The 24,247-nt window shown below is 42.5% G+C and overlaps 1 protein-coding gene across 2 annotated transcripts in view; it reads right to left on the minus strand.

Moving 5' to 3' along the window:
- Positions 1–1,178: 1,178 nt before the first annotated feature.
- Positions 1,179–24,247, minus strand: part of MERTK (MER proto-oncogene, tyrosine kinase) — a 111,246-nt gene continuing 88,177 nt past the window's right edge. For both annotated transcript variants that reach the window (XM_072770239.1, XM_072770238.1), the window contains 7 exons: positions 23,529–23,609; positions 20,177–20,269; positions 18,709–18,827; positions 10,806–10,915; positions 8,679–8,838; positions 7,883–8,019; positions 1,179–2,246 (listed from right to left, as the gene is read on the minus strand). In XM_072770239.1, the coding sequence (XP_072626340.1) occupies positions 1,733–2,246; positions 7,883–8,019; positions 8,679–8,838; positions 10,806–10,915; positions 18,709–18,827; positions 20,177–20,269; positions 23,529–23,609 (1,214 nt within the window). In that variant the 3' untranslated portion in view covers positions 1,179–1,732. The remainder of the gene's footprint in view (positions 2,247–7,882; positions 8,020–8,678; positions 8,839–10,805; positions 10,916–18,708; positions 18,828–20,176; positions 20,270–23,528; positions 23,610–24,247) is intronic.

Consider the following 24,247-nt stretch of genomic DNA (forward strand, 5'->3'; position numbering starts at 1 on the left):
CACACACATGTGTGTGCAAGACAGCATGAGCAGGTAGAAGGGGCAGAGGGCAAGGGAGAAGCAGGCTCCCCATTGAGCAGGGAGCTTGATGTGGGACTTGATCCCAGGACCCTAGGTTCATGATCTGAGCCGAAGGCAGATGCTTAACCAACGAGCCACCCAGGAGCCCCAGAACTTTCTTGTATGGAGCATTTCACGGTAACAGTGAAGTTGGCTCATGTTGGAGACTGGAGCTTCTAGTTGGCAGCCAGCCAGGACTAGGACCCAGGCTTGGGGGCCTCACCTCTGGGCCCAGTACACACGCTGATCTTCATAAGCTATGGTAGTTTGAGTGAGGCTGCTCGCCAAGTGAGGAGCAAGAGGCCCAAGGGATCAATGCTTACACTGCATCAGTCTACTGCTTTCACCAGCAGAGTAAGTTAGGGTGTCTCTGCCTTAGCCTGCCCATCTGTGAAGTGGAGATAATAGTAGCAGTACCTACCTGCTGGGGTTGTTACTGGGATGAAATGAGTACTGTGCATAGCCACATAGTAAGTATTTCCTATGTGTTTATTAGATAAAATTAAAAGGTCAAGAGGCTCTGGAGCAAACCCCAAATCACACGCAGAGCCAGCCAGAATTAGATTACTTGGTTCTGAAATTCTGGCTGCACCTTTCTCTAGCTGTGGGCTACAGCAGGTTACTCAAAGTCTCCAGCCTCGGTTTCCTGGCCCATACGTGATGATGGCATTAGTACCCATGGTAATGATATACAGATTAAATAGGGCAGTTCAGGGAAAGTGCTTGAAGCATAGCAAGTGCTCAAGAACAATGGCTGTCAAGATGCAGCAGAGCCTGGATGTGAACTCAGAGGTGCTGAGTTGTAAGCAAGGGTGTACCATGCCCACTACCCATGTCTATCTCCTGCAAGTTGTGACTCCCACGCAGAGAAGCACTCCACCTGCCAGACTGTCTTCTACAAGTTATTTTAAATCTATCCACCCAGATCGTACTTTTCAATATTTTTTGTTCTTCATCTTTAGATTCTGGAGTGCTTTTTTTCCATATCTCTTCTAGAAAAATGCTAAGATTGGTCAAAACGATTGTATCGAGGGCCAGGCAATAAGGGAATTCATTTGCAAAGGTACAGAGGCTGCTGGTCAGTGACCACTATCTTTCCAAGTAAGTACAACCCATCCTTTCTCCTTCATATTTTATTAGGAAGTCATATCAAAGAATTAATCAGTTATAAAACTTTAAATATTAAATAAATCATTCTTATCAAATAGATGATTCATGTAACATTATCAGATCTTTCATAAGACCAGAAGCAAAGTCAAATATAACATTTCATTTTGCAAATTATTTTTACACTTAATAGTCATGAAAAAAGAAAAGAACTTAAAAAAAATAACACTGACTCTGTGCAAATGTTAACATCAGGGAACAGCTGTAGAGATAAGGCCATTAAAGCTGAAATTTTAGGTCTGCAAGGTAAGCAAGTGAAGTAAGTCACATTTTATTAAAATAGATCTTTGTCTCTTCCCAGCATATACATATATATGTATCTTCTCTTTAAATAAATATATATTATGTATTTTTAATGATGACTTACTTGACAACATTCACCTGGTGCTTTAGGGCCATGGCACTTGACTGGTAAGGAAGACAAGTTCCAAACACATGGAGTGTATAGGGATTCTCCTAAAGCAGAAGAATTTTCTTGAGTTGTGAATGTCTCTTTTGGCTCTCCTCATATGAGGACTTCCGAGTCTTCTGAGGAGTCGTCGGCAAATAGAAGTCCATCTGGTGACGGGCTCCCCAAGGGCAGCGTGCTTGATTGGGACCAGGAGACTCCATTCTTCACAAGTCTGTCCTCTGGTAAAACACAGTTCTTTCCCGTCGTGCCTGTTGCTGGAGCAGCAGAAGCCAGATCTCCCCATTCCTCACTGCCCCCGTTCAGGATGTACCTCTCCTCGTGAGCTCTGTTCTCGTGAACCTCTGCCGTGACCACACTGACGGCAGCGCTGGGAGCACAAGAACCGATGATAGAGTCCACATCGATGTTCATGTCTAGCTGAGCAAGTGCGGGGCCCTCTCCAGGGTCCTCACAGCTCTCGGGAAACTGTGTGTTGATGTAAATGACATCAGCTTTGTCCTGAACTTCAGGCAAACTTTCCAAGAACTTTTCTAGCTGCAGCCTCAACACTGAAAAGGTAGGTCGGTCCAAGGGGTCAGCTCTCCAGCAAGAATGCATGATTTCATACCTACAAGAATAACAGAGGAGTGAGTTATTTTCTGGCCCAGTATCCAGGGTCCTTAGCGCAATCTGTACCTTGTATTCACCTATTCTTGGGTTCTGTCCCATTTTAATCCACAGGAATTTTACTTCTGGGGAATTACTGAGGTTTTCCTTGTGGATAATATTTGTTTAAATTTTATGAATGTCCCACAGGCAGGTGATAGGATTCTCTGGCTCCAGGAATACAGAACATATGTGGCAGTTATATCTAACTTTTTTTTTAAGATTTTATTTATTTATTCATGAGACACACACACACACACACACACACACACACACACACACACACAGGCAGAGACACAGGCAGAGGGAGAAGCAGGCTCCATGCAGGGAGCCCGATGTGGGACTCTATCCTGGGTCTCCAGGATCACGACCTGAGCCGAAGGCAGATGCTCAACCACTGAGCCACCCAGGTGCCCCGTGTGTGTCACTACATTTAATCTCAATAGCTCTATCATTGTTACTTTGCAATATAAATGAGAGTGGACTCAGGGATGTCACAGATGCCATGGCTGTGTGGGCAGTATGTGAACCAGCCTCCGACTGGACAACTCTTACTCCCAGGGGCTCATGACACCCTCTGCTGTGTTCTGTATAGATAACTCTCTCTTCTGGGTAGCTTCTTCATTCCCAGTGTCTAATATAATTAAGAATTACAATGGAGAGACATTTACATGAATGCAATAAAACAAAGAGATGACTGAATTATGAACTACTGGCCAGAGATGGAGAGTAAATTATACTATTCTTTTATTTTGATTCTTTCTTGTTTTGAGAAATTGATATTCACGTCGCTGATAAGAAAACAACCCAAATTTAAATCATCTCACACACGTAGTAGATGCAATTTTATGAATATAAATATGCGATTCCCGTGTTTACATTGAACACGTGATGTAGATACTTTGGCTAACTGTAGCAGCAGGTGGTACTTCACACACATACAGATCTCATCTATGTAGAGATATAATGGTATCTTTTCACTTGTTTACTCTTGCAGTCTCTATGGACACTTGTGCATGCTTCTGGGAGGTGGAGATCTGCAAAGCACTCTGTCTACCAAGGAGCGAGCCAGTAACAGAAGACATTGAGGTAGCAGCAGGGGCATATTCCCTTCTCTGATAATCCTGATTCTCACTTGGACATCAGGCTTCGGAGTGCTTTTTACTCTCCCTGGTTTTACCTTCAACAGATGACCACTTAGACTTGACAAATAGTTTTTGTTTCCATTTTCAAAGTCTTTATGGTATAAATCAATTTGCATGACTTCCTTTTTCTCCCCTACAAAGCCTAGTTTGTTGGTACTCTGAAATGAGCTTTGAGGAATTCTGTCCTTAGAGATACACTCTCCTTTCCATTTCTTCATCAAGGTGCTGTGTTATTTAACTTACTATCAATTTTTCCAGGTCTTAGGAGAAAGCATTTGAATAATCTATTATTTTTTTAGCAAAAAAAAAAAAAAAAAAGTTGAAATATCACTTTGAAACTTTTTTTTTCACTTGCAGTACTTTGTGATGTACTTAAAAATATGAACATGGCTTTTACAGACATGTGAGCATGTGGTTGTCTAAGCTGCTCCCCCAAAGGGTGATGCCATAGTAGCAGGCCAAGGAGAGGAACAAGAAGGCCTTTGCCTGGAGAGTAATGGGGGGCTGTGAGGTTTAGTAATTTCAATTTTATGGGTGAAAAGAAAAAAAAAAAGGTTTGGAAGTTCCTTTGTAAATGGTCATTTTTATTTTTCTGTTGAGATTTTTATTTTTATTTTTATTTTTATTTTTATTTTTATTTTATTTTATTTTATTTTATTTTATTTTTTTTTTGTTGAAATTTTTATAAAAGAGATAATCCTATCAGTTGCCACGGGCTGAAGGCAGGGGAGAATGGGGAGTTGTTTCATGGGTATAGATTTTCAGTTTCATGTGATGAAAAGAGTCCTGGAGATGGAGAGTAGTGATGGTTGGACAACAAAGTGAATACACTTAGCACTACTGAACTGTATACTTAAAAATGGTTTTGTTATGTGTATTTTACCACTACTTAACAGAGGAGTTTAAAAAGATGCAATCATACAAATTTACAAAATTTATAAGTGTATGAATTCACCCATATTTGTCAAACACCTGCTTTGTCCCTGGCTCTGAAGATGGCTGGGCACAGTGCTTCAAATCTATTCAGGGAAGTGATGCTTGAAAGGTAGGCATCACATGAGCTGCACATGTCTCTACAGGCTGAGCCAGAGTCTGATCCTCGCTGTGCCACTCAGCCACCAATGACTCCCATCTCCCTCCTGCTCAGGTCCTTGGCTGCCTCAGGTAGAAGTGGAGGGATGGATCAGTAAGTAAAGCAGGGTTTCTGAGAGGGAGAAGGTGGGTGTGACCTGGGGTCCTTAGAGCAGATGAGCAGCAGATACATGAGTCAGGACTGGCTCTTCACCTGCTGTCATTCCAGGCCCTGGGAAGCACAATGAAATAACCTGGGAGGTTGGTGTTGGGGTGGTCAGGTGTGTGAGGCATGAGGGCTGTGCTGTGACAGTGGCCGGTGAGGCTCGGGCAGTGAGAGCCCTTGAGTGTGGGTGGCCACAGCTTCAGGGCCACTGACATGGACAACATTCTGGCAAGTGCCAGCTGCGTGGAGGGCTAATGAGCCTCAGTCATCTGACACTGCTCGATCAGCAGCAGCTCTGTGGAGAAGAAATGCATTCCCATTCACAGATGGGACTACTGAGGGTTGGAAGGAGAGAGACTCCTTGATGTTGCGTGGTCAGTGGCAGCTTCAAGTCTGTCCAACACCACAGCTCCCATTCCTATCCATGACCTCTACCTGCTTCAGTAAGAATCATAATCTCTGACCTTTTCTTTCCATTCACTATCCTATGGCCATCACGAGAAGGATCTGTATAGATAGTAGCTTGCTCCATCAGCATGCCCTAGCACACAGGTACCATTATCTCCATTTCACAGACAACAAAACTAAGAGGGTGATACTTGGCCCCAGGACAAGAGCAAAGCTGTGACCTAAAGCAAGGAGCGCCTAGCACCACCGTCCACATTCTTAACCATTCAGCCAGCTTGCCTGCCACAGGTCAGATCCCAATGGGTTTGGTTTTTGTCCTATGGAAAGATTATGTTTAGGGTATCCCATGAATAGGCTAATTTCAGAAAGATCACTTTGGTTGCCAGCCAAAGGATGTATTAGGAGCCTGGGGTAAGGAGAATAGTAGGCCCATACTATTCCATGGGAAACAATGATGACCCTGACCAGCTTAGGTATACTGTGATGTCACTGTTTCCATATGTGTGCCATTGTGCCACTGTTTCCACATACGTGATGAGGAAGTGGAAGCAGATGGCCCAGGCCCCGTCCAGCCCTGGGCTTTCATGGTTTGAAGGCATTAGGGGTAGGAATGGAGGGGAGGGGGCTCTGAAGGACATCTGATGGCTGATAGGACTCAGCAGGATAAAGGAAGAGCACGGTGGCTCCCAGGTGTCACACTGGGAGATGAGGGGAATCAGCAGAGGTGCCATGAACCATAGCGGTCAGCTGGTAGGAGATATTCTGAGGGCTGCAGCCAGGACATCATGAGCTCAGCTAAGGCAATGTCCCACGTAGGAGATAAGGACATCACACAGAGTGGCCTCTTGGGTGATGGGGAGCAGGGCCTGCAGCCTGGTCAGTCACAGGTAGGGGTGATCCTCAGAAGGCAGGCTCGGAGAGCAAGCACAGAGTGTACTCTGCTATTTGCATTGTTATAGTTCTTAGAATTGAGTTTGAAAGGACCAAGGGGCAACTAAACGCAAGAATGAACTCATCTCAACTACAGTTAGACCACAAACACGGAGGGGAAGGTTAGGAGTATCTGTTTCATTTTTTTAGAAAAATGCAGATATGCAAATACAGAGGCCTCTTTGGGAGATTTTGCTCTCTAGCATCCAGATGCCAGAGGGTTCCTGGGAAGAGGGTCTGGCTCACCAGAACCCTTGCAAGCCTGCAACGTGGGGACCATGGACGCATCTGCTTTGCCTGATTTCCCTGACACGCAGAGTCTACGACTCCTTCACCTAAAGTTCTCACCAACTCAGCATTCCCTGTTTGGCTCTATGTGAAATGTTTCAAAACCACCATGTGACACAGCTTAGGCCTTGCTAAGACCCCAGATAATCACTGCAAATACCAACTTCTTCTGAAGCACAAGAGAAGCTAAGAAATAAATGGCAACAAAACTGTTTATTCAATATTATTTGGTTGAAACTGCTCCCTCATTTTCAGAAGCAAACATTTCATTAATGTGGTCTCTTTTAAAACTACCATAAAACCCCAAATCTAATTTAATTATGATTTCATGATATTTCTAAAGGACTTATGTTTTTTTGTGTCTGTTGTCAATGTTATATATTTACAGCCACAACAACCATCACCACCACCCCCGGGCAGGGTGAGGCTCTGATCAATAAAGTTTCCTTGTGGGGACCCCCTGGGCATCTGTGAAAAAAAATAAAAAAATAAAAATAAAAATAAAAATAAAGTTTCCTTCTGCTTGGCTTGGACGGGATCTGGGAGGCCTGCATGCAGACTGACCTGGGCCTTTTCACTTGTGTAGAAGCAGGGCCAGTGTGTGTGTGTGTGTGTGTGTGTGTGTGTGTGTAAGGGTGTCCCATATATGCCTTCTCAACCAGTGCCCCATCGTGGTGTTCCATGACAGTCGTGTAGGCTCACCGTTCTGAAACATTCTTGCTAAATATGGTGAAAATGGCCTCTCTAAGTCCACCACCCCTGTGATGTTGGGAAGAAACTCACCATTAGGAAGGTTCAAATCACCAAGCTAGAGGTAGTGCCCCATGAAATTATTTGCAAAATAATTGTGTTTGGTGTTTGGAGAGATCAATCTATAATAATGCTACCAATGACTGATACATTATGGACATTCCGCAGGCTGAGCATTCCACTCATTCTCTTCTTTAACTTTTTTCTCCAATCCCTCTCTGAAGAATAGATGACTCTACTTGTGTGTGTGCGTGTGTGTGTGTGTGTGTGTGTGTGTGGCTAATAATGAGGCATGGATAGTTCAAGTCAGTTGTGATTGCCCACACACGTGGCTGGTTAGGAGGCAGCAGCCTGCCTCGCTGCAAGTCTCAGGCTTTTTTCTAGACTGCCCACCCTTAAGAGAGAGGGTCTGCTGGGACAGGTGTGCAGTGTGGTCCTGCACACTTGGAGCTGGGGGCTCTCACGCCTGGCTAAGCACACAGTCTCCCAGGGGGAGTTTTAAAATACACATCTAGGCCCACTTTGTACCAACAGAGTCACACAATCTCTGCACAGGGATGAGGAATCAGTTATGTAATCATTCAAGTCCCTCATGTAGGATAAAGCCTACCTATTTGTCTATAGGACAGATCTCTCAGAGGTGCTTCTAGAACTTGAGAACACATGAAGGCTCACTGGAGATGTGCACACACCATCTGCCACACCAAGAGAGGCTTCTGGCCTGGGACGTCTGCATGCCATCTTCCACATACTGGCTAAGAGCGACCCCTCCCACTGAGCTGAGGCCGTGTGTCCCCAGGTTTGTGCAGAGCACCCAGTGACATGGAGAAGCTCACTCACAGTTCATCCAGGCAGTCCTCGGGCTGCTTCAGCCTGTGGCCATGGAGAAGATAGTCATACATTTCGTGGTTCTGGACCCCAGGGTATGGAGTCATTCCGCGTGTTGCTATTTCCCACATGGTTACGCCAAAGGCCCACTGAGAACAAAGCAACAACAAGTAAGGATGCAAGCCTTTTCAGAAAGCCTGAATGGACTTTTTCATTTAGAAAGGTCATTTCCTTAAAGCCCGATGATGGTGCACAAAGCTGACAATTATGCGTGACACATGCTGCTTTCCCGATGCGGCAATAAGAGGGGTCAGAGAGCCACGCTTCCCTGGTTATACTGAGGCTGTTCCCGGGAATCTGACCAAGGTGGATACAGCCTTCTCTCTGTGTGTCAATGCTCTTTGTAATGCTCCCTTCCCTCCTGCTGTCGAGTGTCTTCTTTTCCCCAATCTCTGCAGCACCTTTTATATAGTGTCTTGGTTACAAAGAGTCATTGGATGAACTCATTAAATTTAATGTGAATGTCTTAGTTGTAGGCAACAAGTCACTATATTGTAGCCCCCCAAAAAAGATGGGGATAAATTAAAGGCCTATGCAAAAAACAGATCTTCTGAATGTCAAGCTACTTTACCAGACTCTAGTGTTCTACCTGAATTAAAGAATCTGGTGATAAATAAAGGGTGTGAACATGCTCCCAATTCTCAGTTTATCAAAGAGTATAATGTCTTGCAATACCAGCTTAAGTCCCTTCTTCCTATGCGCCTTCATCTTTGCAATGTAGGGCTCCGAATCAAAGCTCTGCACATACCACATCACTTTTACTTGTGTAGACTCTGTCCGCAAGACTCTCTATGGCGATCCATTTCACAGGCATCTTAGCAATGCGGCCTTGGCGGTAGTAATCACCACTGTAAATCTTCTTAGAGAGGCCAAAATCCGCAACACAGACAGTCATATCATCTCGTAACCTACAGAGAGCAAGTTCATGTCCTCAGAGACCTTAGAGGCAAAGCCTAAATCACAGGTCTAGATGAGACACAACTAGAAACATTCAGGCTAAGTAATCAAAAAGAGAGACCCCATCAGCCTGTGAGGGTTCTGCTTTGGGACCAATGGCAGATCAAGTGACAGAGCATTATAACCTTTCACTCTGTGGTCTGTGTGGGGACCTAGAGCAGCAAGGGCACCTTTGCAAAGAGAGTGGAGCCTCCTGGAGGGAACAGATGCTGCAAAGGAGGAGAAGAGCAGTGGCCCAAATCTAGGGCCTGCTGATGGACTCATCTAGCACCCAGTAGCCTTCCTGCCTGGTGTCTGGAAGTAGCACTGGCTCCTGCCAGTTTAGGGGAGGTGGAGAAATATAAGCCACAAGAGGGGGACCCTGGACTTCCTGTTAAGATAACCAGGTGGTGCTTGAGGAATGAACTGGAAAATGAAAGGGATACAATTGTAATTATAGCCCAAGCTGTTAAAGCAGGTATCTAGACAAGAAGAAGGAGAAAGGAGGAGAAATGAGTGATCTAGAGGTGGGATGACTGCTTTGTTCCTGTCTGGCTGACCCTGGCTTTTAAAACTGAAAATTCGGGCAGCCCCGGTGGCCCAGCGGTTTAGCGTCGCCTTCAGCCCAGAATGTGATCCTAGAGACCTGGGATCGGGTACCACGTCCAGCTCCCTGCATGGAGCCTGCTTCTCCCTCTGCCTGTGTCTCTGACTCTCTCTCTCTGTGTCTGTCGTGAATAAATAAATAAAATCTTTAAAAAAATAAAATAAAACTTAAAAGTCTCCCCTCTTGGGAAATCCCTCAGTTCCAGGCAGAGTTGATGGTTGGTCACCCTACCTGATGGGAAAAACATGAAGGAAAGGGCAAAGGGAGGTTTTCATGATTCTCCCTCAGTGTTTTTAAAAACGAGGTACAAGTGGTAGGAGGCCTGTGGGGAGCTAGGCAAGGAGTTGGGGGGCAGCCCTATGGTCACATATCCAACCAAGAAAAATGAGTAACAGCAATACATTTAAGGAACACTCTCTCTTCTTGCAAATAATAAACTTAAAATCAAGAACTAGTTATTGTTTTTAAAGATGTACTGCTGATAATGGTCCTGCTGGAGCGGGTGGGGGGGCCTTGAGTTCAGACTTTTTGTAGAAGTCCTTGTTTCTCTGCTACAAAAGGAAAGCTTCTGTGCAGTTTTTCTTTTTTCTTTTCTCCGTTCTTTTCTTTCTTTCTTTCTTTCTTTCTTTCTTTCTTTCTTTCTTTCTTTCTTTCTTTCTTTCTTCTTTCTTTCTTTCTTTTCCTTCCTTCCTTCCTTCCTTCCTTCCTTCCTTTTTCTTTCTTTCTTTCTTTCTTTCTTTTTCTTTCTTTCTTTCTTTCTTTCTTTCTTTCTTTCTTTCTTTCTTTCTTTCTTTCTTTCTTATTTTCTTTATTTATTTATAATAAATAAATTATTGCGGGGCTCAATCCTAGGATCCCGGGATCATGACTCAAGCTACTGACTGAGCCACACAGGCATCTCTGTGCAGTTTCACACTGCACGCTCATAAGGCAGGATCATGAAGCCAGACAGACAAAACCTTTATGATTTTCCTTACTGTCTCCATGATTAGCTGACTTTCATATAACTCTGGTCCAAAGCTAGCCGATGGCAAAGGGGAAGGATCACAAAGGTCATACCCAGCTCTCTAAGCTGAGAGAGTGAAAATTGAAAAAGAATCATAGGGGAAAGTTTTGGAAGCAACCAGGCTTGTGGAGGCATAAGTTGTGAAAAGACCCAGTCATACAACAGAGCCATAGAAACCCCATCTTCAGAGCCAGTCACATGCTCCCCTCACAAACCTGCCTCTCCTGCATATTCTGACAGCAATAGGCCACCCCCCATTCCTACCTGGCCCCCAAATATTTAACACACTGAGGTCTTAACCCCTCCTAGGTTGGGCCAGGACTCACATGCAATTTCGAGCAGCTAAATCTCGATGAAGAAAATTCCTGTTGCTCAGATACTCCATTCCCTGGGCAATGTCCACCATGAACTTCAGTAGTATCTGCACAGGAATATGCTGGGGAGGAGAAGGAGAAACAAGAAGACAAAATATTTTTTAGAAGTTAAACTTGGAGAGTTATTTCCATCTGAGGGGAGAAACAGTGCTTTTGTTTTGTTCTGGAGTTTTTGTTTTTTTCTTTTTGTATCTGTGTGTTTGTATTTCTTAAAAGTTGGGCCCTAAAATAAGGAAACAAACCTTTCATTTCCATATCACTCATCTCACAAATAAGTTTTTAGAAAAGGAATAAAAAAAGACATAAAACTTCTTGGCAAATTTCATATCCTCCCTGTCTTTAAAAATATTGATGGTGAATAAACATTCTTTTTTCCAAGTTATGAGGTCAAATGGCATCCTCTGTGTCCTTCAGAGTGGCAGCAGGACAGAGCACCTGTGCCAGGCAAAGAAGGGAAAAGAGGAGCGGTCTGCCCTCAGTGGGGAGGGCAGAAAGCCCACTCAGCCCACTCCAAGTATGCATGCATATGCAATAATCTTACTTTGAAAATGCTTGCAAAGATACTTTTCTTTCAGACAGAAATTAGGACAGTCTTGCCCCTTATCACAGGACCAAAGGACCACAAGGAAGTATTCAGGAATTTTCATTTTTGTTTCTCTAGAGCCCTCCTGTAAGGGTCAACAGCCTATGCTGTAAAAATCAGACCAGATGGCTATGTTAGAGAACCTGCCCTCGTGGAACTGAAGATGAGGCTGATGACTGATGAAGAACTCTGTGTTGTAACTAAACATTTTAGCACAAGAAGGGCCCTGAGGAAAAGGGTTTACCACAAGTTTCTGTCAGTCATGAGCGAGTGCATCCATGACAAATTTTCCCCAAGGCATTAGATTTGTCATGGCTTATTCTTTATGGAACATGAGTTTTCCAAAGTGGTATTCATGAAGACACTGAATTTTTCATGATCTGTATTTCCCAGCTAAGATATGTGTTCATTAGACACTGTCTGTATAACAAAACACTTTAATTATCCTTTACCTTTACATACTGGAGTTGTTAAAAGACAAGTAAACAAAAAAATGTAAATAAATCATGCAGGAAATTTTTATGCCTCTGTTTTGTATATTTGAGGCATTTGATTTTCTAGGTGATAGTTTCCAGGAAAGGATTTGGGTTCTAAGGAATACAAAATTCTGCTGACATTGTGAAGGTGTAGTGCATTTTAGGTACTATTCATTTGTGTTATTTTTTCCTAGAACATTTATGTTATTCTTGCAGACTGTGACCAAAAGTAATTTAAAAGATAACTATGTGGTAAGAACTAAGAAATGAATTCAACAAGGTTACAGGATACAAGATTGAGATACAAAGATTAATTGTATTTCTATACACTAGCAATGTTCAATCCAAAAATAAAATTAAGGAAATAATTTCATATAGAAAGAATTAAAAATAAAACACTTAGGAATAAATTTAACAGGAGAAGTGCAAAACTGATACTCTGACAATCATGAAACACTGAAATTAAAGTAGATCTAAATAAATGGAAAGACATCTTGTGTTCATGGATCAGAAGACGTAATATTGTTATGATAGCAAAATTCCTCACATTGATCTACAAATTTAACATAAGCCCTATCAGGAACCCAGCTGGCTTCTTTGTAGAAAATTGACAAGCTGATCCTAAAATTCATATGAAAATTCAAGAACTCAGAATATCCAGAGCAAGCCTGAATGAGATGACTAAAGTTGGAAGCCTCACATTTACTAATTTCAAAATTTACTGGAAAGCAACTATAAACAAGGTAATATGGTACTAGCACGAGGATACTAACACACACATCAATGAAACAAAATTGAGAGTCTAGAAATAAACCCATAAATATATGGTTAAATGTCTTTGAACAGAGTGCCAAGATCATCCAGTGGGGGAAAGAATGAGACAGGTGAGTGGGATATGCAAGAGAATGAAACTGGACCCCAGGGCAACCCTGGTGGCTTAGTGGTTTAGCGCTGCTTGCAGCCCAGGGTGTGATCCTGGAGACCCGGGATCGAGTCCCGCGTCAGGCTCCCTGCGTGGAGCCTGCTTCTCCCTCTGCCTGTGTCTCTGCCTCTCTCTCTGTCTCTATGAATAAATAACTAAAATCTTAAAAAAAAAAAAAAAAGAAACTGGACCCCAACCTGAGATCATATACAAAATTAACTCAAAATGGATCAAAGACCTAATGTAAGAGCTCAAGTATAAAATTCTTAGAATTATTCATAAAATCCAAAAAGTGGAAACAACCTGAAATTCCATCAACAGAGCTATAGATAAATGTAATATAATATATCTATACAATGGAGTATTATTTGGTTTTAAAAAGGAATGAAGGGATCCCTGGGTGGCGCAGCGGTTTAGCGCCTGCCTTTGGCCCAGGGCGTGATCCTGGAGACCCGGGATCGAATCCCACGTCAGGCTCCCTGCATGGAGCCTGCTTCTCCTTCTGCCTGTGTCTCTGCCTCTCTCTCTCTCTGTGTGACTATCATGAATAAATAAATAAAATCTTAAAAAAAAAAAAAAGGAATGAAGTATTGGTAGAAGCTACAATGTGGATGAACCTCGAAACACGCTCAGTGAGAAGCCAGATACAAAAGACCACAAATTATGATCCCACTGATCTGAAATATCTCAAATAGGTAACTAGAGAAATGGAAAGCAGGTTGCTTAAACTGAGGGTTGCTGGAGGGGAGGAGGTTGGGGGGATGGGATAACTGGGTGATGGGCATTAAGGAGGGCACATGAAGTGATGAGTGTTGGATGTTTTATGCAACTAATGAATCACTGAACTTTACCTCTGAAACTAATAATACACTATATGGTAATTAATTGAATTTAAATAAAAATAAAAAATGCCAAAAAATTAAATTAAAAAAAAAAGAAAGCAGGTTGCTTATAGTTGGGAACAAGGCAGGGAGGAGAGATTGGGAAGTGATTGCTAGAGGGTATGGGACTTTTTGTTAGGTGATGAAAATATAATTTACTGTGGTGATGGGTGCAAAACTCTGAGCATAGTAAACACCAGTGAGTTGTACAGTTTAAACAGCAGAACTGTATGGTATTTGAATTACATCTCAGTAAAGATGCTATGAAAAAAAGAATTACTGTTCCAGAAAAAGAGAAAGAGAGAGAAGAGGAAAGAGAGAAGACAGGCTTTTCTCTTTTTGGCTGGTGGGTGAAGATGTCATGCCTGGAGGAGGTGCCACTGTCAGGACATGTGAAGGGGCAGCTGTAGCTGAAAAAGCACAATGGTGGAACAGTTGTGGACATGTGATGATTCTCTTGAGGGCACAACTTTCCTACCTCTGGCCTTCACCATGTGAGATCCTCCTGCTTCCTGCTAGCATGGCCTGAGACTATGTCTCAGTTATGTAAATGTGCTTCCCCAGCAGGGTCTGAATGCTGGGCCCAGGGTACCACTCCGTCTTCCATGGGAATAGCACTTCTGGAGGTGTGCAGGGCAGACAGGAAGATGACAGGACAGGACCCCGGTTTTCATGGGGTGGACACACCAAAGGGAAGCAGGCTGTAATAACATATGCATCAAGCAGAGAGGTAAGAGTAACCTGCTCCAGAACCTCAGCAAAGAAATTAATTCTCATGGAAAAAAATATTTTTAAAGATTTTATTTATTTGAGAGAGCGAGAATGTGAGCTGGAGGGAGAGACAGAGGGAGAAAGGATCTGAAGCAGACTCTGTGCTGAGTGCAGAGATCGATGTGGGGCTCTATCTCACAACCATGAGATCATGACCTGAACTGAAGCCAAGAATTGGCTGCTTAACCAACTGAACCACCCAGGTGCCCCTGGAAAAATTTAAAAAATATTCTACGCTGTCATTGTGGCTGTCCTCAAAAGAGGGGTAGGGATAATACGGCAAATTAAAAGAAGCACACAGCCAAAATCAGAATGAGCAAAGACCTAGTGATCTGAGAGCACACATGTGTTTTAGGAAAAGGAGGTTGAGGGATCCCTGGGTAGCGCAGCGGTTTGGCGCCTGCCTTTGGCCCAGGGCGCGATCTTGGAGACCCAGGATCGAATCCCACGTCGGGCTCCCGGGGCATGGAGCCTGCTTCTCCCTCTGCCTGTGTCTCTGCCTCTCTCTCTCTGTGACTATCATAAATAAATAAATAAATAATTTAAAAAAATAAAATAAAAGGAAAAGGAGGTTAAAAAAAAAGGAAAAGGAGGTTGTCTCATGCAAAAGCAAAGTGGCAGAGAGAATGGGGTGATAAAGCAGGAAAGATAAGTTGGGGTCACCTTTTGGGTGGTTTCTTTTGCATGTAATATAAAACCCAACTCATATGCTCCAATGAAGCTATAGTAATCAAGACAAGGTGGTGGGGCAACGAATGGGCACACAGTTTAACAGAACAGAACAGAGAACTCAGAAACAGACTCACACTTACATAGGCAATTCACTTCTGACAAAGATGCGAAAGCAATTCAGTGGATTAATGATAGTCTTTTCACAAATTATATTGGTCATTCAGATGCAAAAAAAAGCAAACCTTAAACTAAATTTCACACCTTATATAAAAATTCATTCAAAATGTATCACAGATTTACATGTAACATGTGAAATCACAAAATTTTTAGAAGATAACATAGGAGAAAATTTTTTTATCTGGGTTTAGGCAAAGAGTTCTTAGACATGACCATGAAAACACGATCCACGAAAGAAAAAACTGATGAACTGCACTTAGCAAAAGTTAAGTATTTTTACTCATGTTATGAGAGTACAAAGACAAAAAAAAAAAAAAAAGAAAGAAAGAAAGAGAGAAAGAAAGAAAGAAAGAAAACACAAAACAAGCTATGAACTAGGAGAAAAATCTTTGCAAATTGCATATCCGACAGAGGTATTATAACTGAAAATTTTTTTTTTTTTTTGAGATGGAGAGAGAGAAAGAGGCAGAGACACAGACACAGGCAGAGGGAGAAGCAGGCTCCATGCAGGGAACCCGATGTGGGACTCGATCCCAGTTCTCCAGGATCAGGCCCTGGGCTGAAGGCGGTGCTAAACCCCTGAGCCACCCAGGCTGCCCCTATAACTGAAATACTTAAAGAGCTCTTAAAGCTCAACAGTAAGAAAAACAACCCAATTAAAAAAAGAATTTAATATACACTCACCAAGGAGGATATAAAGATGGCAAATAAACACAAAACAAATTGCCTGACATCATTAATCATTAGAGAAACATAAATAAAAGCCATGATGAGGTATCACTACCGACCTATCACAGCAGCTAATAACCAAATCAAACCAAACCAAAAAACTACTGATTATATCAAGTGCTAACAAGAATGCAGAGCAAATGAATCTCTCATACACTGCTGGTGGGAATGTACAATACAATAGTATAGCCACTCTGGAAGATAGTTTAGAAGTGTCTTATAAAATTAAACATACACTTTCCAAATGACCTAGTATCCCACTTCTCGGTTTTTACACTAGAAAAATAAGTTATGTTCACTCAAAAACCTGTACATGATTTTTTATAACAGCTTCATTCATCCTTGCCAAAAACTGGAAACAACCCATGTGTCCCTCAACAGATGAATGGATAAGGAAACTGGTACACCTCCACACAATAGAAGATACATAGCAATCAAACAAGGAATGAACTATTGATACAGACAACAACTTAAATGGATCTCAAAGGCATAATGCTTAGTAAAGGGAGCCAAAAAGTCACAAGCTATATGAATCCATTCATATAACATTCTTAAAAACACAAAATTATAGTAATGGAGAACAGGTCAGTGGTCACCTGGAGTTAGCCATGGGGACAAGGCATGACTACAAAGGGGTAGCAGGAGGAGGTGTTTTTGGGTGATGAAACTGTTCTGTATCCTGACTGTGATGATGTGTTAACATTCATAGAACAGTACATCATAAAGGGAAAAGGGGTCAATAATATTGTATGATAATTTTAAAAAGATTTTTATAAAGATTATAAATGGCCTCTATCTCTTTCACGGTGATTCAAGAAAAAAGTCCCAATTAAGAAGCTCCTCTATTTATGAAGGGGTCTGAATGAGGAAGGAGAGTTGAACAAGTAAAAACAGATGATTGTTGGCCATCAAACAGCCCTGCACATTTTTATGTTTTACTATAGAATCCACTCCTCTGCAACATGAAATTCCCATCCCTCCAAAAATTATTGGAAAAATCATCAGCATACCAGAGAATTAAATGAGAGTGAAATTGCCCACCAATGTGAAACAAAATCCATTCAAGAGGATGCCATGCCGTGCAGCCATTCACAGACAACTGTCTGGAGGCTGCCCTGCTGGGGAGAGGTGCACATGGGATGGGGCCATCAGAGAAGCTCTGAAGGCAACGGCTCTGCAGCGTGGGGGCCAGTCCTGCTTCCACCATTGCCTGATCTGTGCCTCGGTTTCCTCACCTGAGACTCTATCAGTAAGTACTTTCTCTGGTTGTTGTGCCATTACTGCACTACTGTATGCAAAATACAGGCTGGTGTCCATTAGATGCTTGAGAAATCCTAGCATTGAGGATGGCCTGTAGGTAGATGCATACCTGCTGGGCATCAGCCTGTGAAACACATAGGCATGGAATGAACAGTTGGAATGTAAATGTCTGAAGATGCCAATGATTGTGCTAAGATGTTGGATATTGTGGGATTTTTTTTTTCTTTTCCAGGCTTCTTACAATATTATCATCTTTCTTTTGGGTGGAAAAAGGGAAGAAACACATTCAGCCATGTTGAGTCCCCCACTTTGGATTAGGCCCTCCACCTCAGTGATTTTATAATAGCTCTGAGATGTGGCTACCATTTCCTAACTCTAGTTAGTAACTGTGTGGGTGGAAGACTTAAAAGAAGTCATGAGGAAGAGAACAAAAATCTGAGCACGAGACCAAGGGGAACTGAAAAAAGAAAGATCACTTATGTCTTCCTTGGAAGAACCAAACAAATAGAAGAAAAAGGAAAGGAAAGCAAAAACATAACCTTACACATCCATAACGCACAGGGTCAGCAGGAGATAGGAAAGAAGGTTCCAGAATAGGTTTACCCTAAATTTGGTCTCAAGCTTTTGTTTTTGTTTTCAAGTGCCTTGCCAAATACAATATATGGCTGTTCCTGCAAATTTGCCTGTCTCTTGGGATAAGGACTTGCTCCCTTAAGTCCCACAGTCACCATTCTTGTGGCCCCTGGTTGGTCACCTGAGTGGGACCTGTGGCCAAATGTCGGTGGGCATGGTGCTTTAGCCTAAGCTCCTGCTTCTGTTGGGTTTCCCTGTGCTGTAGGACTCAGGCAGCGTTTGCCCTGTGGGGCCACCACCCTTCTTAGGGGCACTGTTGAAAGAAAGCATGCCGGCCCCCCAATTCACATGCTTTCTGATCCTGAGGACAGAAGGGCTCTTGATAAATGGAAAGGTGGATGAAATACATTCATGCTCAGTGTCCAGAAAAACAGCTCAGTGCAACTTCCCTCTGGGAATGAAACGGATCCTGCTTCTAGTGATTTCAGAGTGAATGAGCTGGAAAGAGGAGACTTCAAAAGAAAGAGGCCACTCTGTTTGCATGTGGGCCCTGTCCCCTGCCCTCATTGCCATGAGGCTTGAGCCATGAGATTGTGCACCCAGCTGCCCAGCCAGCTTCTTCCTCCCTATGAGAAGGGCCTGCTGTGAGGACAGATACCACATTTCAGTCCCCAGGGTGCACAATGAGCATTGAACAAAGGCCACATCCTCTCCCTCCCTCCTTTATTTTCAAGGTTAGAGGCTGATATTTCCCAGGCCCTGTCACGGCAGCCCAAGGCCCAGTTCAGAGGCAATACGACGGGGTAATTACCTTGGGTCCTGTGTCTAGTCGGGAATAGAGTAAGTAGGTATGCAGATCCCCATACTTCATGAAGGGTAAAATCACCATGGGCTTTGGGATGCCTTGAGAGCTCATTTCTATACACACACCTGAAATTAAAACCAGAGAAAGTTACAAAGAGCCCTTGTTACCAGTAACCAGAAAAGCACTGCAGGAGCACTGGCCAAATTGAAACCATGTGCTCTTGAGGTAATAGTTAAATAAATAAACATGGGGCGCCTGGGTGGCTCAGTTGGTTATAAGTTTGACTCTTGATCTTGGCTCAGGTCTTGATCTCAGGGTCATGAGTTCAAGTCCTGTCTTAGGCTCCATGCTGGGCACGGAGTCTACTTAAAAAAAATAATAAGGAGAGAAAGAAAAGAAATATCCGTAACTCACACAAACTGAGTATTAGAATATGGAACACATGCTCGGTCCACTTCTTGATATTTTTTTCTTTCAGATTAGTGCCAATCTTTGCATGAGAGTTCTCAAACATTAATCTGTAACAAATGTGGCCATCTTTTGTTACACTGAGCCTAAGTGAGGGGTAGTGACTACAATAAAATTCCAGAGCAAACTAGTTCTGTGGGATAGGTAAAATTCACATCTCTAATTTTTTTTTTATGTCTCTAAATTTTAAATTATACACGGGAAACACCATTTATCATGGAAACCTAGTACGGGGGCCTGTCACCTAATGTCAGGCTTGCAAAGCTCTTGCACATCACGGCCCATTAATCGCAAAGCATGATGGTTCTCAGAGTCTGCAAAAATCAATACCTACATAGGAGTAACAGTGGTTTCCTTGAAATTATATTGTATCCAAGCATTATTTTTCACATCTCCCTGCAGCTTTGACCATAATAAAACTTTGAAAGTTCCCCAAAGAATTTAGAATTTTTAGGTTGCTCTTCTGTCTTGGCATAGTGAACTCACACAGCAATCTGATAGCTACAGGGCCACAAAACTAAATTCTATTAAACCATGTCCCATGAAACCAGCAGTATAGGTCCTAGGAAATCGGTACTTGAAAATATATTAATAAATTGTTTCTCAGAGATGATCTATGGAATTTGTCTACTTTGACAGCTTTATCGCACTGGTATTTGATTCATGGATAACCTTAAATCAATAAAAATTGTAACATAATTTAGCATAAGCTTTTGTCTTGGCTTGGAGTAACATGGGGGCCCTGTTTTACCCCATAGTCACCTAGAATTCTGTGGATGCTAAGTGTTCTTGAGCCCTTGGAGTGTCCAGATAATGCAAGCCTATTTCTACCGTCAGCCTCAGAAAATATAACTGTAGTAAGTCTTTGGGGTAAAAAACTCAATATTATCAATTCCTGTGGGTTATACAAAGTATAACCTTATCTGCCCCAGAGACTCTTCCTTTGGTACGGAGTGGATTAGCCAGACCCCGCTATCCCCCCAATCCCACACTTCTCTGAAGTTACCTAGGAGTCGGATGACATTTGGGTGGTTGAAGTCTTTCATGCACGCTGCCTCACTGAGAAACTCCTCAATCTCTCGCTGAGAAAAGTTGTCCACTAAAAGAAAAGATGGAAAATGGTAGGCACCAATAATTTACTCAGTGAAAGGGAAAGGTAAGGGCAATTTTGTTCTCTAAAAGTAAAATCAGGAAAAGGCAAAACTACAGCAACAGGAAACAGACAAGTGGGCGGGGAGGAATGGACAGGTGGCACACAGATGTTAGGGCAGTGGAACTTCTGTATGATACTGTGATGGTGCATATAGGCTGCTGTACTTGTCAAAACCTATAGAAGGTTCAGTACACGGTGAATGTTAAATGTAATTTATAGACTTCAGTTAATAATGTATCACATAGGTACATCATTTGGAAAAAATCCACCACACTGAGGTACCTGGGTGGCTCAGTGGTTGAGCATCTCCCTTTGACTCAGGTTGTGATCCCAGGGTTCTGGGATGGAGTCTCACAACAGGCTCCCTGCAGGGAGCCTGCTTCTCCCTCTGCCTATATCACTGCCTCTCTCTGTCTCTCATGAATAAATAAATAAAATCTTTAAAATAAAAATCCACCACACTGATGAAAGACTTTAAAGATAGTGAAGACTGTGAAGAGAAAGGGTGGAGCTCTGTATTTTCTGCCCAATTTTTCTATAAGCCTAAAACTCCACTAAAAATTAAAGTATAATAGTTAAAAAAAAAACAAAAAAAACCCCTGAGAGTCAAATGCAACTGATCTGTTGCAATTATTTTTGCCTCAAAAAAGGGAAAGAACACATGCTTTTTCTCTATCTTGCAAGGCTGGTTGCTCAATCATGCCTTGTGAACTGGACAGACTTTCCCAACTTCCACACCATACCATTTTGGGGATTAAGCCAACTTGAGAGAGATACCTAAAATCCTGTATTATGTTAAGTGATGTAAACCACATGAGGTAAGTACTGTGTGGTTCCACTTTTCTGAGGGACTTAGGGTAGTTAAATTCACAGAGACAGAAAGGAGGATGGTGGTAGCCAGGGGCAAGCAGGGGCAGGGGAGATGGGAAGTTGTTGAATGCATCTGGAGTTTCAGTTTTGCAAGATGAAAAAAGTTCTGGAGGTGGATGGTGGTGATGGTTGCACAACAAGGTGAATGTCCTTAATGCCACTGGACTGTACTCTTAAAAATGGTTAGGATGGTACATTTTATATGTATTTTCCTACAATTAAAAACAAAGAAAAACAAACATAAAGCCAGGCATGCCTTAGGGAATTTGCTTTAACCTAGTAAGTTTTCACTGAAATCACGGTGAGTGCATCTAGCAGTGTCCATATATTCTGTGGGCTTTGTATACATTCACCTTTCTATTAAAACAAATTTAAGAAAAAGGAAAAAGAAAAACAATTATATAGACCTGCAAAATGGCCTGCTACCTTTGTCCTCACCTATTATTTTTGCTAAGACAACTAGGTGTGTGGAAACTGCCTGCAAACTCCTCCCATCCTCTGCACTCCTTCCCCCACCTCTCCCCAAGTGACCAACATGCCAGGCAAATGTGCACCAGCCAGGGATGCAGAGGCCAGAGACAACTCTTTCAATCTTTGATAATGAGCACAGATGCAATTCATATGCAAGTTATTCTAATTCAGTCAAAGAAGAGCATAGCCAAAGCCAGAGAGGAAACAGATTTCAGGCCTAGCCCCCTTACAAGGCTCCCTAAACCTTCCACTCAGTAATTGGGGACAATGGAAGGAGACTGTATATGGACCAGATTCAAATAAAATAATGCAAGGGGCAGGAACGACGCTGGATGTAGCTCAGCACCCGGACTTGGCTCTGTACCAGCTTCAGCTCCGGTGACTAACTGCAGGTGTCTTGGTTTCCAGGGAATAATACTTGAATCTACTTCCTAGTCGCACTGATTTCCTCTTCCTGTTTTCCTGATGAAATATAGGAATGACTATTATGTCCTTTGGCACGCAGGGAGTATTACATAAGTATTGGCCATTATATAGACATAGAAAGCTTTGGAAAACAGAAGGCACCAGCCCCTCTGACTGGTTGGTTATTAAGATTCCTTTTTGTCACTGAATTAAAATTTCAGCCTCCAGTTCTGTTTAAAAAGTCTCACTACATCCTTGTAATTTAATTTATGTTTCAATGCCCAGGAAATAATGAATTCAAATTTTAGGAAGAAACCAATTTTACTCCTTAATCAGAAATAATATTGGATATATACAGGGGGTAAATGAGGAAGCAATGTTAAAGACATTAACAAATGAAGCACCAAATAATCTCTCTCTATATGAATTGTGAAGATACGTAAAATGCCAAACAATCACGGTCTATTCTGTGGGTGCCCAGCTGGACACCTGAAGAATAAAGCTTACACAGTCCTGCATCCCCAGGCCTTGGAAATGTACTTCCTAGGGAAGAGCATGAGGGCAATTGCTGTCATGTTCCGTCACTGCAGCCTGGTCAATGCATGGTGATAAAAAAGTCCACCACAACCTTCTGCCTTTTAAGCTATTTGACCTCTGAGCCTAGGTCCCTTATCTAGATAGACAACTGCACAGAGTGCCCTAACAAGCATCTGTCTTTGTCAAGACTGTAATTCATTCTCCTTCATACTGTCACCAAAGTGAACTTTCTAGAATGTGATCTGCTTTTATTCCTCACTTGCTTTAGACTCTTACTGGTGCTCTCCTGCTCACGGGATAAAAACAGATTCTTGGTGATGACTTATAAGGCCTGGCTGCAGGCTCTCTTCTCAGCTTGCTTGGAGGTGGCAGCTTGAGATCACTGCTCTTCACATGCCCTTGACCCATCAATATGTCTTCTCTCTTGGAGAAATTTACCTTCCAGGCAGCCCACAGCTTCCTGGGGACTATGCAATCATCCTCAAGTGAGGAAGTGATCCCACCGAGTTGGCCAGATCAGCCAAACCAACCCTGGGGGGGTCAGAGGCTGCCACCAGGTTGGCTCTGTCTCAGAAATTCATGCTTTACTTTGGAGTCATTTGCTCTATTAGATGAGAGTGAGGGGAAGAGGGAGAGGGTCCAGAGAGAGAGAGAGAGAGAAAGCAAGAGAGAGAGAGAGAGAAAGATACAGTGAGGAAGGTGTGGTATAGATAACAAATATAACTGCCTTGAGTATAAGAATATATGAAGAGCTCCTGATGGTCACTTTCCCTCTGTGACCGTAGTGTTCTGGATGTGGCCCTCCGACACATCAGTGACTGAGATCATGACACAGGAACCCCAGCATTGGCCTTACAGAGTACAAGGTCACTGAAGCAACTGCCCATACCCACTGGAAGGTATTTCATCAGTGATAACTCACACTTCATGGTCTTCACGGCTACTTTCTGAGAGGTCCCATCTTGCTCCTTTAGATTTCCTTCCATCACAGACCCAAACTCTCCTGGAAAGTAAGACATCATCTATATAGATTGTGCGGAATTTTCCCCCACCACAGAAACGCTACAGTTCCCAGCTGCTGTTTTTATGTGGCCTGAGAGTGACCCATACATGGCAGCGGGGCAGAGCCTGCTGGGGCCACCCACATTGGCAAACCAGGAACACAAGCCATGCACTAGCTTCCTGCTTGTCACAAGCTTGGTTGGATCATGCTCGGCTTAGCTTGTCATTTTATTAGGAATTATAGCCAATCCAAGACACTTACAGAGCAACATGGAACATGTTATTGACATTTATAAAGTAGAAATACTATTATCATTCATCCTACCATCAGTTTGACAAATTAAATATGTATCTTTACTTTTGTTCCTATTTAATAATTAGGAAAGGGCCCAAAACAGTAAGCTTAAGAACTAGAGATAATTAGAGTATATAAGAAACCAACCAATAAATCGCATGTTTTTCAATGAAGGAAGGGAATTAATATTTTTTAAGGGCCTATTGCATGTGCAAGGCACTGTAGAGGCCCTTTTCATATGCCAAATCTGAGTTTCAAAAACCAGTATTTACACATTTACTTTTTCAATTTAGTAAGTTATAAAATAGAACTGTTTGTCTTGTAACTTAAAGTCACAGGATGGT

The sequence above is a fragment of the Canis lupus genome, chromosome 12, assembly GCF_048164855.1.
Source record: "Canis lupus baileyi chromosome 12, mCanLup2.hap1, whole genome shotgun sequence".
Taxonomy (NCBI): Eukaryota; Metazoa; Chordata; class Mammalia; order Carnivora; family Canidae; genus Canis; species Canis lupus.